The 15192-nt window shown below is 44.3% G+C and overlaps 1 protein-coding gene across 1 annotated transcript in view; it reads left to right on the top strand.

The window, feature by feature from the left end:
- The window catches only part of LOC112104470 (MICOS complex subunit MIC26), a 75185-nt gene that overhangs the window by 18645 nt on the left and 41348 nt on the right, over positions 1–15192 (top strand). The window contains exons 2-4 of the mRNA XM_026648837.2: positions 3270–3380; positions 7005–7124; positions 10870–10924. Of these exons, the coding sequence (XP_026504622.1) occupies positions 3270–3380; positions 7005–7124; positions 10870–10924 (286 nt within the window). The remainder of the gene's footprint in view (positions 1–3269; positions 3381–7004; positions 7125–10869; positions 10925–15192) is intronic.

Raw genomic sequence — 15192 nt, 5'->3', positions numbered from 1 at the left:
GCTTGCAGTAAAATAAAAATAACATTCAGCTTCCAAGTAGCCCAGAAAAAATAGACCCTAGAATTAATCATTAGTTAAATATTCTTGTCTAGGCCTATTAATGTGTGTGTAAAGGCTTCTTGTTAGCTTAAGCAAATGTTTTTTATTAACAAAGTAGGTCACATCTTTGCTCTGCTGTGTAACAGAGTTCATGGTTCTGGCAAGAGTATTGGTTTTTATATAGAGCTGTGCTAGCAAGGCACTAGTTATGGCTGATAAAGCACTTTCATTGTAAGCAACAGTTTTTTTTTTTTTTCTATCCTCCCTCCTCCTCCCCCACCTTCTCCTTCAAACACTTAAAACTTCCTGAAAAATACATGATCCTATGAGCTAGTTCTCACATGACGTGTCTTGGCACATGAGTAAAAAGCTTTAAGAAGTTTGATAAGATTCTGTTTGGTTGTTTTTTGAGATATTGGATCACAAAATACAGTGTGCCAGGTTCACCCCCGTTGTTACAGATGCGTCCAATTTGCGTTCCCCTCCCCCTTGCAGACCAGCTATGCTGAAGGGTGTATTGACCTTGGTATAGAGCAGAGATCGGCACCTTTGGCACACGGCCCACCAAGGTTAAGCCCCCTGGCGGGCCGGGCCAGTTTGTTTACCTGCCGCGTCCACAGGTTCGGCCGATCGCGGCTCCTGCTGGCTGCGGTTCGCCGCTCCAGGCCAATGGGGGCTGTGGGAAGCGGCGGCAGCCCGCGCAGCTTCCCACAGCCCCCATTGACCTGGAGCGCCACTTCCCGCAGCCCCCATTGGCCTGGAGCGGCGAACCGCGGTCAGCGGGAGCCGCGATTGGCTGAACCGGCGGATGCGGCAGGTAAACAAACTGGCCCGGCCTGCCAAGGGGCTTTCCCTGGTGGGCTGCGTGCCAAAGGTTGCTATCCCTGGTATAGAGGAACTTTTATTTCTCAAGGGGTGGGCAGGAGCTTCTCATGCAGACCTTGCTTGGTATTCAGCCCCTTTCCTACCGTGTCTAGCTCTGGCCTCTTCTGGGCTGATCCTACATTCACTTAGGGCAGTGCCAGCCAGCTCTAGACCACATGGCAGACCAAGAGTCACATATGGCTTGTTCCAATGCACTCAATCCTGGTGAGCTGCCTTCTGCTGGGGGCCATGGTGTCTATCAGTTTGACCTGTTATCTGGTATGTGGATAATTAAAAAACAGTTGCTGCTGTCATTTGTTTTATTTATATAAAAAAAAATCTTCAAACTGAAACTGAACTTAGTCCTCAGTCAGCACGCAGTCTCTGACGTGATGGAAGAAACTTGGTTTAAAAACTGTGTGTGTGTGTAAGTAAAATAAGTACATATTCTCTACATAATTGGTGGTTGAATTTTTAGATAAAAAAGTGTACCAGCTGTGACAGAGGTGAGGAGCATGCCTCTAAGGCAGGGTGGATAAACTTTTTGGCCTGAGGGCCACATCGGGTTTCTGAAATTGTATGGAGAGCCGGTTAAGGGAGACTGTGCCTCCCCAAACAGCCAGACGTGGCCTGGCCCCTGCCCCCTATCTGACCCCCCCCCCCGCTTCTCGCCCCGATGCCCCCCCCCGGGACTCCTGCCCCATCCAATCCCCCATGTTCCCTGATGGCCCCCTGGGATCCCTGCCCTATCCACCCTCCCTGTTCCCTGACTGCCCCCTGCCGTCCAATCCAACCCCTCCTCTCATTCCTGACCGCCCCCCCAGGACCCCTGCCCCCATTCAACCCCCCTGTTCCTTGTCCTCTGACCGCCCTGCCCCCATCCACACTCCTGCCCCCTGACTATCACCCCGAACTTCCCTGCCCTCTATCCAACTCCCCCTGCTCCCTGCCACCTTACTGTGCTGCCTGGAGCACCAGGACAGGCAGCCGTGCCGCCCGGCTGGAGTCAGCCATGCCACCGTGCAGCACAGAGCACTGGGTCAGGCCGCAGCTCTGCAAGAGCCCCACCGCCGAGAGCATTGGGCCAGCTTCCTGGGCCAGGAGCTCAGGGGCCGAGCAGGAGGGGCCCACAGGCTGGATGTGGCCTGCAGACCGTAGTTTGTCCACCTCTGATCTAAGGTATTTGCACTATTACTAAGGGCTGCTATAATCACCATTATTAAAACATAAACATGTCACTAGTTTAACTAAATTGGTGCAACATAACATCTTTAATTATACTGTAGCAGCGCAACTTCATGTGTAGACCAGCCCCAAGTTTATTTGTGAAAAGTACTGTATGAATGTGAGACTATGGAAGGCTCTCGTATGGGTTAACTGGCTTTTTTGGATTAAACTTCTTGTTTTGGGCGAGTTGTGGGGGCAAATAACTCTTGGAAAAATGTCTTCCTTGCTCCCAGTTTCAATTCACAGTCATCTTGAGTGGCCACATATTCCATTTGTTTCTGTTTTAAACTCCATCACTCTTTGCTGTCTATTTAAAAGATGCATTGCAGCACATATCCTGGAAATGGGAAAGATATCTGCTTTCAAGATGGTAGTCTTGTTATGTATTCAGATACAATAGTCTTTCTTTCTTACTTGAACCTGGCAACATCACCTCTGTTGCTAGTGCTTAATTTGTGCCAGGGCTGAACCCCGGCACCTCTAGGCTTGGCAGTTCATAGCCCCAGCACTCTGAGCTTGCTGCATCAGTTATGAAAGTAAAAAAAAATTGCTTGAGCCATGGCACCTCTCTCTTTATAAATTAAGCGATCTGTAGCATGCTTAATTCAAGGCTCCCATGTGAGTGTAGGTAGGAGGTACTTCTGAGTCACTGAGATGGCTGGGATGTCAAAACTTTCATATTTTGGCACCGTAGTAGAAGTGGGCTGTCTTTTATGGGTGCTGAGCAGGTTCTACTGGAGGAAATGTGATGACACCTCCAAATCCCAACTTCAGTAAAATTGGGTGAATTATGAATTTATGAGCACGCCTTCAGGTACTTACAATTCAAAATTTGGCCATAATTTGTAATTCAAGTGTGTGTGTGTGTCGGGGGGGGGAAATCTTATGAGGTGAAAATGCAGGAAATATACACTCCTAGATATTGTGCCATTCAACTCTACACTTGATTTTCTGAGTATTTTGGCTCTTACTGTTGAGTATGTTGCATTCTTCAGTGCTAGTACGCCCTGCCTCTGACCACAACTCAGATTTATATGTGCTATGCATATACCTCTCTGTATGGAAAGTATTCAAACATACTTGTCTAACGTGTTTCAAGCTGAGTGCATAAACTGTGTGTAATCATATATTGTGTTTAGGTAATGCGTCTGGGGGCTGCACCTGCTAGCCTGAGCTTGCTGTCCATCCAAGTATATGCTTCATCCTCGGAGAAGGAAACTCCAAAAAAAGAGTTGCTAAAAATTGATGAGGTAAGACCCTACCGTTCTGGTTGCATTCATAGCGTTTTGGTGACGATGGAGTAATGTTAGCAAATTAAGAAGCACGTGTCTAACAGAGTAAGATCATTTACTTTGGGAGGGGAAAAATGTTTGCATGTCTGTCTTCATATTACAAGGACAAAAGAATAATTAATTTAAACTTGCAATGGAAAAGTCCATAAGCTCTGCTTTTACTTTTCCTAACTATATGTTTTGAGGCCTGTTTGACGTTTTGAGACTTGCTCATGTACAAAATACTGTAGTATTTTTCCATATCTGAAAACCTCTAATAAAATATTTTTCGTTGAGTAGCTTTCTGTCCTAAGACAGCTGCCCATACTAGTATATCTAATCCACAGGAATGTCTTTATCTCCTGCTTTTTCTCCAGCAGACACTATGTGCTGTTTACATGATGTGTTCTGTTGGCTTTCATTTGCAGGCTTACGTAAAGCAACAAAGCCAAGAGCTTGTCTATCTTAAAATACAACTGTATTTATCATTCACTGTAGAGATGAAACATGCTCCCTGCCCTCTCTGGTTTACAATCCTGCAATGCAACCTACTAGCTTGTAATTCTACATGTGTACAGGGATCCCCAGACTTTGCACTGAAGGATCAGGGCTTAAATATGGACAAAACACAATGAACAACAACAAAAATCAGGGTGAAAAGCAGGGTTACAGAAATAACAGCCCATGGGCACTTTAGTTATGCATTCATCTGGATAACTGTTACTAAAAACATGTTTGTTTATACACTGAAGCTGCGTATGGATTGGCCGTTACCTCTTTTTTTTTTTTAATCTGAATAGCTAGTCAAAATTTGAGGCCTTGTAAGTTGCAGGGCTGCGGGGGGGGGGGGGGGGCAAGTGGGGCAATTTGCTCCAGGCCCCGGGCCCCGCAGTGGCCCCCATGAGAGTTTTTCGGGGCTCCTGGAATGGGGTTCTTCACTCACTCCAGGGGCCCCAGAAAACTCTTGCAGGGCCCGGGCACCCGGAGCTTCTTCCACTCCGGGTCTTCGGGGGCAATTCGGCGGTGGGGGGTCCTTCCGCCCCGGGACCCGCCGCCGAAGTGCCCTGAAGACCCGTGGCGGGGGGTCCTTCCGCCCTGGGACCCACCGCCGAAGACCCCAGGCCCCCTGAATCCTATGGGTGGCCCTGGTAAGTTGTTCCAGTTGGGAATAGAAACTGATCATGGAATCTGATATATTCTTTGATGCCATCTTGTTCATTCACAAGGAATGTACAAAAGTGCTGCTTCTCCAAATGCAGGGGGAACACAACAAACCAGGGGGTAGCTTCTTTGCTTACAGCCCCAGGTCTGTTTAGACAGCACCAGACCCAAAAGATCTCTTCAGGCTTCTCCAGGAGTCACTCTGTGCTTAAACTGGTGCTTGGCTTTCTTGCCCTCTTGGGAATCTTTTTGTTTCTTGTCTCCCCTTCTACCTCCAGTCATCCAGCTTGCACTGTTTTCCACGGACACTTGTAACTGGTCAGAACAATACCCCGTGGAACCGTCCATGCACATGGTGCTAGTTTCTGGGCAGACTTCATTATGCCTTATTTCAAAGTGACGCCTTGTCTCTAACATCTATCTTAATTGAAGGGTGCATTCACACATCAATTGCAACAAGGTTTAACCCAGTTCATAACACTATACAGCAGTGGTTCTCAAACTTTTGTACTGGTGACCCCTTTCACATAGCAAGCCTGTGTGTGTGACCCCCTCCCCGCCCCCTTAGAAATTAAAAACACTTTTTTACATATTTAACACCATTATAAATGCTTGAGGCAAAGCGGGGTTTGGGGTGGAGGCTGACAGCTCGCGACCCCCCATGTAATAGCCTCGTGACCCCCTGAGGGGTCGCAACCCCCAGTTTGAGAACCCCTGTTATACAGCAAACCTCAGTGTTCCTGAGAAACCATCAGTAGCTCTAATACTTTAAGATGTAACCAAAAGACACATTGGAGAGTGTTTATTTTAATAATTAGTTGCACACGCTGTCCTGCTCCAGCTTGGAGTGTGGATCTTTCAAGTAAAGATTTGGCTACTGTTGCATGTTGCATTCACTTAAAAAAAAATAAAAAAAAAATTAAGAACATTTTGCACTCTAATAATTCTTTAATGTCAAAAGTATTTTTCTTTCCTACAACTAAAAACGGCTTTTGGTTTGTTGAAATTTAAAGGGCTTAATTAAAAGTAGTTTTGGGGTAACACTAGGTATGAGAAATGTCAACCTAAAAAGGAACTTATTGGAGAGTATTATGAGGAACTGAACTTAAGATTTAGAATGAAATGACTGTCAAGCTGCTTGTGTATTATGTCAGCAAATCTGCAGTTCATGTTTCTTATTGCTTTAGAAAAATAAGTTGTCATACTTTGTTTAAAAGAGTACTAATTATATATGCATTTTCTTGCATGCATTCCAATTAACTGGTTGTAAATATCTGCCAAAACTTCTGCAGCTCATATTTAAGAAAATAAACAAAACTCGACAATAGCATATAAAATAGAATGAGTATTAAGATATCAGTCTTCAGGTAGTGTGACAAGTTGACATTTTTTTTAAAAGGCTAATATCCAATGACTATAGCTGTGAGTCTTTCACGGAGGTCAGGGAAGTTCTGGATTCTGTGACTTCCGCAGGGGTTGGTGCCATGGCCTGAGCGGCTGGTGCAGCCCTGGGGCCAGCCACACCAGCCACTGCTCCAGCGGCCCCAGGCAAGTGGTCCCGGGCGCTGCCCCAGAGCAGTGGTCCAGGAGCAGCAGCTGCGCCCCGGGCCGCTGCCCGCCCGGAGGAGGAGCTGTGGCGGTGCCCTGGGCCACCCCCCGCCCGGAGGAGAAGCAGCATCCACTGGAGCACCTCTTCCTCCCCAGCACCTAAGATTTAGTTGGGGTATTTTTAGTAAAAGTCATGGACAGGTCACTGGCTGAGACTTTTTGGTTATTGCCGTGACCTGTCTGTGACTTTTACTAAAAATACCTGTGACTAAATCGTAGTCTTACTAATGACATTAGGTGTGTCTTCATTATGTAAATACTACTTCTTTAGATGTCCCACCTATGTCATTCACAACAGTGTTGCTACTGCTGTCCATTACTACTGAAGGTAACAATTGCAACATCCAAGACAGTACAATTTTCTGTAAATCTCAAATTCTCTGCTGAATAAAAAGCCCACCAGACTGTTAATTTAAAAACTACTTAAAGTCTTTAATAATGGCTTGGGTAAATATAGAAAATGACTGCTCTAAGATCTAGTACACTTAATACAAACGCTGAGAACCAATATTGCTGATTAAGTATAGAAAACACTTCTCACAATTATGTATGTGATTTTTGGGACCAAATGAGTCTGATGTTCTATTTCTAAACCTGTAGTTGGATTAGCCATCAATTTGTTTGGCTGAACAGAGGAGCAATTAGTAATGCTCTCCTCATGATGTGTAATTATTCTTTAATTCACATAGAGTTCTCACAGCTTGACTGTATTTTTATTATGTCTTGTAGTATCATTTACTTTGCGCTAGGCATGGTTGAATTATACAGCTCCTGCCCTGAGGACCTTCTTGTACAAGTCTACCTTTTTAACCTCTTGTTTGCAAATATTCACAGCTTTCACTCTACTCCTGTCCAACTCATGAGTCTAAATATGTGGAGGAACCACAAACCCAGTTGGAAAAGGGGATCTCATATCTGCGGCATTCTGTGGAGCCATATACATCTTGGTGTCAGGTATAGCAGTTTTATCTTACGGAAGTACTGATATGTTTCCATAGTTAAGGACGATTGAGGATTTTGCTTATGACAGGATATTAAAACCTGCCTTGATCTGAATTAGTGAATTGCTTTTTTTTTTTTTTTTTTTTTTTAGTAGAAAGATATCTCTGAGGGCTCTGAATATTTAAAGATATTTTAGCCATTAGGAAGTGTTTCTGTAAAAAGAAATGGTTCTTTTTGTCTGCAATTGTGCATGGTGTATTTCACCAAATCTTGTACCCCTTTTTGGCCAAAAAAAAAAAAAGCTTTAGAATCCTTCCCCCCCAAACTTCTAAACTCAACCTTGATCTCCCTTGTCTGAGCTGGAAAAACCTTCCCGCCCCCCCACCCCCCCAATCTTTTAGCTCTTAAGCTTTTAACAATTTCTCCTTGCCTTAAAAATAGCAGAGTTGCTATCAATCCCCAATTCCCCTATCTTTGTGTAGGTGGTTGTTGCCTTTTGTGGCAGTTAGCAGGGAAAAGGAAGGTGAAAGTTAGATTACTGCAATGTACATAATAAATCGTATAATATAGAAATTGTATAACATATGCAATGCATTATGGTCCTCTGTACAGATCATTTTAACCTAGATTTTCTGTTATTCTCTCAAATACAATTAAATTCTATACAATAAAAGTTAAAGGACTGAACAACAATATAAAAAAGGAGGCCCTTCAGGCTCTTAAAGCTGGTTACATGCCCTTGCATGCTTCGATGAATCAAAGCAGGAGCCATTGCCTATATTCTGACTAAAATATCGACAGGAAAATCCATCAGGTGGGGATAAGCTTCTTCCATACACATTGTGTTTGTTGATGGGCCATCAACTTGAATATTCTAGTCACAATGTGCTGTCTAGACCGGATGTAAACTACCTCCTGGGCGTTACCCAGAAGCAAATGAAAATAATACATGTGTACAAATAGGATAATCACATTCAACAAATCATAACTTTTCCATTGACACCTCCCATGACATAATTTGTACAAGATTTGTTACAATTATATAACAGTGGTAGTAAAAATGATCTATGTGGTCAAATTTTAAGCATATAATGTCACACCTCCAAGGCCTCCTGTGGGAGGTCTGGTAGCCTAGTTACACACCTAGGGACAATAGTGTCAGTAATGCAATGAACGCAGGCTTAGTGAAAGAATGTGTTAGTCACAAATGCTTTTACTTTTTAAACAGCACAAGAATTACAGCTCTTGGGAAAACGACAAACCCCTGAACGCAGTCCCCTTCAGCCTGACCTCACCACATTTTTGAACCCTGGATTCGGTCCAATCCTTAGGCCAGACAGCTCTTCATGCTTGGCCCAGCGTTCTGCACATGATAATGGAATGGCCTCCTTTGCTTAGAACATTCCTTTTTTTAAAACAACCTCTGACGCGTTTCTTGCCCCTGCTCTTCCCCTGGGGAATTTCCAGGCTCTAAACTATGGCTGTCCCCCTCATGGCTTCTGGGTAAAGTCTCATTCAAAGTCATTGGCCTGCTGGTTGCTAATCTTTGTTTCACTAGGGTACAACCAATGTCCTCGATTGCTCTGTCACAGCTTGCTAGACAGTCTATCCATTGAGTTGTCTAATCCCTGCTACAAAATGGATGCCCAACAATGCCATGCTAAAGGTGGCAATCAAAATGGAGGTTGAAATACATGGCCTTTTCAAAATAAAATGGATTTTCCAATTTGACACTGACATAATCCCTGATGTGTCATACCCTTTACTGTGGTATCTGGGCTTCCATGTTAAATGGGATCTGAAAGGCTTTCTGCTTATGGCTGTTTACATGCAGGGTCTGACCTCTTTAAATTCCTGTGTTCTATTGGTTGCCTGGAACAACCAGTGTAAACATCATGCTGGGAGTGGAACTTCAGAGAGGACTGACCTGTCTGGAAATTCAGTTGGACTGACTGAGAGTACTTACTGCTCTGTACTGTAAGGCTCTGTGGTCTATTAATCTCTTACCCTGCCTTATTTTTGTTTACATGGTAATAATTTGTACAGTATGACTCACTGGTGCTGTATGTATTACACACTTCTTCGTGACTGATAGCTTTCCTGTCTGCAGTATCACCATACTGTGGTGTTTTTAACAGACATAGTTGACACAGTAGGCAAGAAAAGTGCACAATTTTAGGGACTTGATTCAGACTTCGATCTCAAGGAGAGCTTTTCTCCCATTGTGTTACAGAAAGTAGCATTTTGGGGTGGCTCTTTCAGATATTTAAAAATTGTTTTAATCCAGAAAACAAATGAAAACCAGTTTTGAGTAGATTCATATATCATTTTATGCCTTTGATAATTGTTAACTGTTAATTAAAGTAGCCTTTTAAACAATTTTTCTATTTAAAGCTGTAAAACAGAGAGCATCATACTCTGCATGACAAAAGTTCAGGCTTTTATTAACATGCTATAAAATCTTTAGACCTTGCTCTTTTGTACCAGCTGATAGCATAACCAACTCCCGTAAACTGATTTATTTATGCTTAAATCTACCCCATGTGAACTCTTTCTCCCTGGTAGATTTTTGTTGTTGTTACTGCTGAAAATAAATGAGAGCCCTAAAGATATTGTTCCCTTACCCAGTATACTAATTTAGTGCTTTCATTTCCCTGTACCTGAAATTTAGGGTGTAAAATTATTTAAGTGGTATTGCAAGATTGTTCTCTACATCTTAACTCTGTGTGTGTTACCTATTGATTTGTTTACCTCTCTGGAGGCAGTTTTGTGCAGTATCTCCCTGTAAATATTAAGATGTTCTTCTTCTGTCAAGGCAGGCATCAGTGCATTTGTATGATTAAGTTTCTCAATAGCTGAAGAATAAGAGCATTGTGAATTCTTGCTTCATGAGCTGAGTGCTTCCAGTACAGGAGAAGTCTCAAAATTATTCCTGCAGTTGGGACAACTATCGGTAGCTCCAGTACTGAGCGTCTGGACTAATTCACTTTTTCATGAATTAAATTGGCGTCCATATGTGTTTAACCCTCATATCCTCCAAGAATACTGTTATACCAATTTGTCGTCATCTAGTCTGGTGAAAGAGAAAATAACTGCGTTCAAAATCAGTAATGTCTCTCCATGGATCACTAGCAATGAGTTATTGTATAGCTATGTGACCTTCCTCTTCTGTGATAACTCATTTATTTTGTAATGCATGGATATGCCAAGATACTTGAGCATGGTGTGGTAGGAGAGCAGCTGCATAATTCCTTAATTTCTGCTCTATCGTCAGGATCTTGGTGCAGTGCTAAATTTTGTCTTCTGTTCATTTTTGAGGCAGTGGACACAATCTTCATTCAGAATTTACGGTTGAAAATATTCTTTGCTGTGTTTAATGTCAAGTGTAAAACTAGGCAAACAGAACTGTGAGTGGAGAAGGGGACCGAAGGGAAGAGGTCTTGGCAGCATGGATAAAATCAGAACTGCACATAGGTACCAGAGAAGTCCCTTTAATTTTCCGAATATTCTATGATGACTGCTAGATCATTCAGTTTTGGCAGAAAACAATGCTTAATTTTGTTTGCTGATTTGATCCTGAATAAAAAGACCTGCAAGCGTATTTAACAGTCTCGAACATACAAGGCTGCTGTGCCTGAATTGACATGGAATGTATAAAACTAATGTTGTTGCTCTTCATCAGGTTATTATAATCAACAGTTACTTCTGTTTTGCTACTGTATATTTAATCTTTTTTTTTTTTTTTTTCCCTCCCCAGGATCTTTACACTAAAGCTATGCCCAAAGTAGAAAAAACTGTTGAGCGTGGTAGAGGTAAATCAGCTTACATTTTTCTTTACTAATAGGTGAGGTGCTTGATAGGGAAAAATTATGATGCATGGCTATGGTTACATGTGCCTTCTCTTAGCTCAGAGCTCCATTAAACATTATTCAGCACATGGTGTGAGTAAAGGAACTTCAAATCTTTCTGCTATTTGTGCTATGGATTTCTTGGATTTCTTTTGTGGAGCATCATGATATTCTGTTTTTGATAATTAAAAGCATAGTCCTGTGTCTGTCGTAAACAGTGCAAGAGTAAGGGCTGGTCTACACCAAAAATTTAAGCAATGTAGCTGGGTTGAACTAGAGGTGTAAAAAAATTAACAGCCCTCAGAGATGTAGTTAAACTGACCAAAGCCCCAGTATAGACACAGCTAGGTCATCCTCGTTCCTTTCTCTCAAGGGGGTGGATTAACTACAGCAATGGAAAAACCACTTCTGGCTCTGTAGCAAGTGTCTACATTATGGCACTATACAGGCACACCTGCAGCATCTGTGGTGTGAACAGGCTCTAAGTAATGGGTCCACATAAAGAACATCCACAGTATAAGTTAAAGGGGCATCTAGGATAATTGGGCCAGGCAGGGAACAAGATGCTATCTGTTCATGGGCAGCTATACTGAAGCCAATGCAAATCACTCTGTGAAAATAGTAGAATCTACAAATAGCTTTATTTGGCCTTACCTGTGTCATTCAGGATTAGTTGGCCAAAATCTGACCTCTCCAATCTCACTATGGGATTGCCTGGGTTGGTGGGACATGAGAGAAGACAGAAACCACTCACACAACTTAATTCACATGCTAAAACTAAGCACACTTTGGTAGTGTTCTCAAATTAATGTGAGCTGGCTGTTTTAAATTCAGTAACTGAATCTGCACATTTTTCATCTCTCTAAACTAAATACCCAATCTATTTCTGGTATATCTTTGAGATAGGGTGACCAAAACAGACTTCAGTGAGGCACCACATGGGCATAGGGATCTGCTAGCGCAGTGTTGGGGTACAAGAAAGGATGTGATAGCTTTTAGACCAGGGGTAGGCAACCTATGGCACGCGTGCCAAAGGCGGCACGCAAGCTGATTTTCAGTGTCACTCTCACTGCCCGGGTCCTGGCCACCGGTCTGGGGGGCTCTGCATTTTAATTTAATTTTAAATGAAGCTTCTTAAACATTTAAAAAACCTTATTTACTTTACATACAACAATAGTTTAGTTATATATTATAGACTTAAAAGAGACCTTCTAAAAATGTTAAAATGTATTACTGGCATGCGAAACCTTAAATTAGAGTGACTAAATGAAGACTTGGCACATCACTTCTGAAAGGTTGCCGACCTCTGTTTTAGACCATTCTTTATTTTGCACCTAAATCAGCCTCTCTTATTTACCAGTTCTTGTACTACAAAAACAAGAACATGTTCAGCTAAATTGAACAGCCACAAACACATAAAAGGAAATACCTTTTACACACTGTCCCAAATAACTCTTGGGAGCTTATTGCCTCAAGATTATTTTGAGGCCAAGAATTAATAAAAGGATAACATATTTGTATGGATATTGATTACATCCACCCTTGAATCAGATAAACTGATAAATGTTAGAGATATAACATTTCTGTTCTTCAGAGCATAGATGTATTACTAACTGATGATACTAGATAGAAACTTCCTCTAAAGGCCGCTTATTCCATAATTACAAAGTTCTTGCATCTCCTGAAGCATCTGGGACTGGCCACTGTTAGAAACAGGATGCTGGACTATTGCTCTAGTCTTGGCAATTCCTATGTTACAATGAAAGAAAAGGAATCAACTTTTAAATTACCTTAATTCCGAGGCCTGGTGAAGCAAGGGATTATCTAAGGGTATGTCTACACTACGAGAGTAGTTCGATTTCACTTAAATCGAATATGTGGAATCGATATTGCAAAGTCGAACATGTGTGTCCACACTAAGGACAGTAATTCGACTTTGTGAGTCCACACTAACGGGGCAAGCGTCGACATTGGAAGCGGTGCACTGTGGGCAGCTATCCCACAGTTCCCGCAGTCCCCGCTGCCCATTGGAATTCTGGGTCGAGCCGCCAATGCCTTCTGGGTAAAAAAATGTGTCGAGGGTGCTTTTGGGTAACAGTCGTCATCCGTCCGTCACTACCGCCCGCCCTCCCTCCCTGAAAGCGCCGGCGGGAAATCAGTTCACGCACTTTTCTGGTCAGTGACAGCGCGGACGCCACAGCACTGCGAGCATGGAACCCGCTGCGACCATCGCTGCAGTTGTGGCCGTTCTCAACGCCTCGCAGCTTATTATCCACCTTTCCCAAAGGCAGATGCAGATAAATCAGGCGAGGAGGCTACGGCACCGCGGTGAGGGCCTGAAGTCTGAGAGTAGCACAGGCCTGTCAGAAAGCACGGGACCTAGCGCCGAGGACATCACGGTGACAATGGGTCATGTGGATGTGTGGAATGGCGATTCTGGGCCCGGGAAACAAGCACGGACTGGTGGGACCGCATAGTGCTGCAGGTCTGGGATGAATCCCAGTGGCTGCGAAACTTTCGCATGCGGAAGGGGACTTTCCTGGAACTTTGTGAGTTGCTGTCCCCTGCCCTGAAGCGCAATGACACCCAGATGCGAGCAGCCCTGACTGTCCAGAAGCGAGTGGCCATAGCCCTCTGGAAGCTTGCAACACCAGACAGCTACCGGTCAGTCGCGAACCACTTTGGCGTGGGCAAATCTACCGTGGGGGTTGTTGTGATGCAAGTAGCCAACGCAATCGTTGAGCTACTGCTCTCAAGGGGAAACGCGCAGGCCATCATAGATGGCTTCACTGCGATGGGATTCCCAAACTGCGGTGGGGCTATAGATGGAACTCACATCCCTATCCTGGGACCGGACCACCAGGCCAGCCAGTACATTAACAGAAAGGGCTACTTTTCAATGGTGCTGCAAGCACTGGTGGACCATCGGGGACGTTTTACAAACATCTACGTCGGATGGCCGGGCAAGGTTCATGACGCTCGTGTTTTCAGGAACTCTGGTCTGTTTAGACGGCTGCAGGAAGGTATTTACTTCCCGGACCACAAAATAACTCTTGGGGATGTGGAGATGCCTACAGTGATCCTCGGGGACCCAGCCTACCCCCTAATGCCCTGGCTCATGAACCCCTATACTGGCGCCCTGGACACTGAAAAAGAACTCTTCAACTACCGGCTGAATGGTGCAGAATGGTGGTGGAGTGTGCTTTTGGCCGTCTCAAGGGGAGATGGAGAAGCTTACTGACTCGCTGTGATCTCAGCGAAACCAATATCCCCATTGTTATAGCAGCTTGCTGTGTGCTCCACAATCTCTGTGAGAGCAAGGGGGAGAACTTTATGGCGGGGTGGGAGGTTGAGGCAAATAGCCTGGCTTCTGATTACGCCCAGCCAGACAGCCAGGCGATTAGAAGAGCCCAGCGGGACGCGCTGTTCATCCGGGAGGCTCTGAAAGCTAGGTTCCTGAGTGAGCAGGGTAACCTGTGACTTTTAAGTTTGTGTACAGAGAAGCTGAACCTGCCCCCGTTTCTTTACCCACTAAATGTTCAGTATCCTCTCCAGTTACATACCCCCTTCACCCCCTTCCAACACACGTTTAAAAATAAAATGACTTCTATTTTGTTAATGGACACCGTTTTCTTTATTACTGTTTTCGCGGGAATGTTTTAAACCTGGGACGCAGACTGTGGTGGGGAGCGGGTGTAGTGTACTGATGCAAATGACGCTTCTAAACTCCAGGAATGACAGGCTCCGCACTGGTGGACTGGTTGTTTCAACGGAGCCTGCCAGCCCTCCTGATCGGGACTGCATGTATGTGGGGGCTATGTGACTTTGTGGCAGTGGGAGGAGGGTTACAGATCCCCTGCTGCGTGGCTCTGTGATCCAGGATAAGGACCGCTGCATAAGATCTGTAACTGCCCTCCCCCGCCACAAAGTCACAGAGCAACCCCCTCCCCCCCCCCAGAACATGAAAACCACCTCCAAGACTGACCAGGGTAACTAGTCACTGCACTGTGTATGTGCCCTGCTGCTGGACCTGCCCCCGCCTCTGTACCCTGCTAAAGGTGACTGTCCTGTCCAATTACCAACCCCCTTCCCCCCCCACTTCAGACAGACTCTCCTCCAAAAGAACATGATGGAAACAGTAATTAACAGAAACATACATTTTATTAGCAACTACACATGAAACTGGGGGGGTGAAACTTGGATGGGGGCTTGTGTGAGGCGGGAAGGAAAGG

This window comes from Terrapene carolina, unplaced genomic scaffold, assembly GCF_002925995.2.
Source record: "Terrapene carolina triunguis isolate 2854851 unplaced genomic scaffold, T_m_triunguis-2.0 Scaffold22, whole genome shotgun sequence".
NCBI classification, from domain to species: Eukaryota; Metazoa; Chordata; order Testudines; family Emydidae; genus Terrapene; species Terrapene triunguis.
The sequence above is the reverse complement of the archived record's forward strand: the minus strand, read 5'-3'. Positions and strand labels throughout refer to the sequence as shown.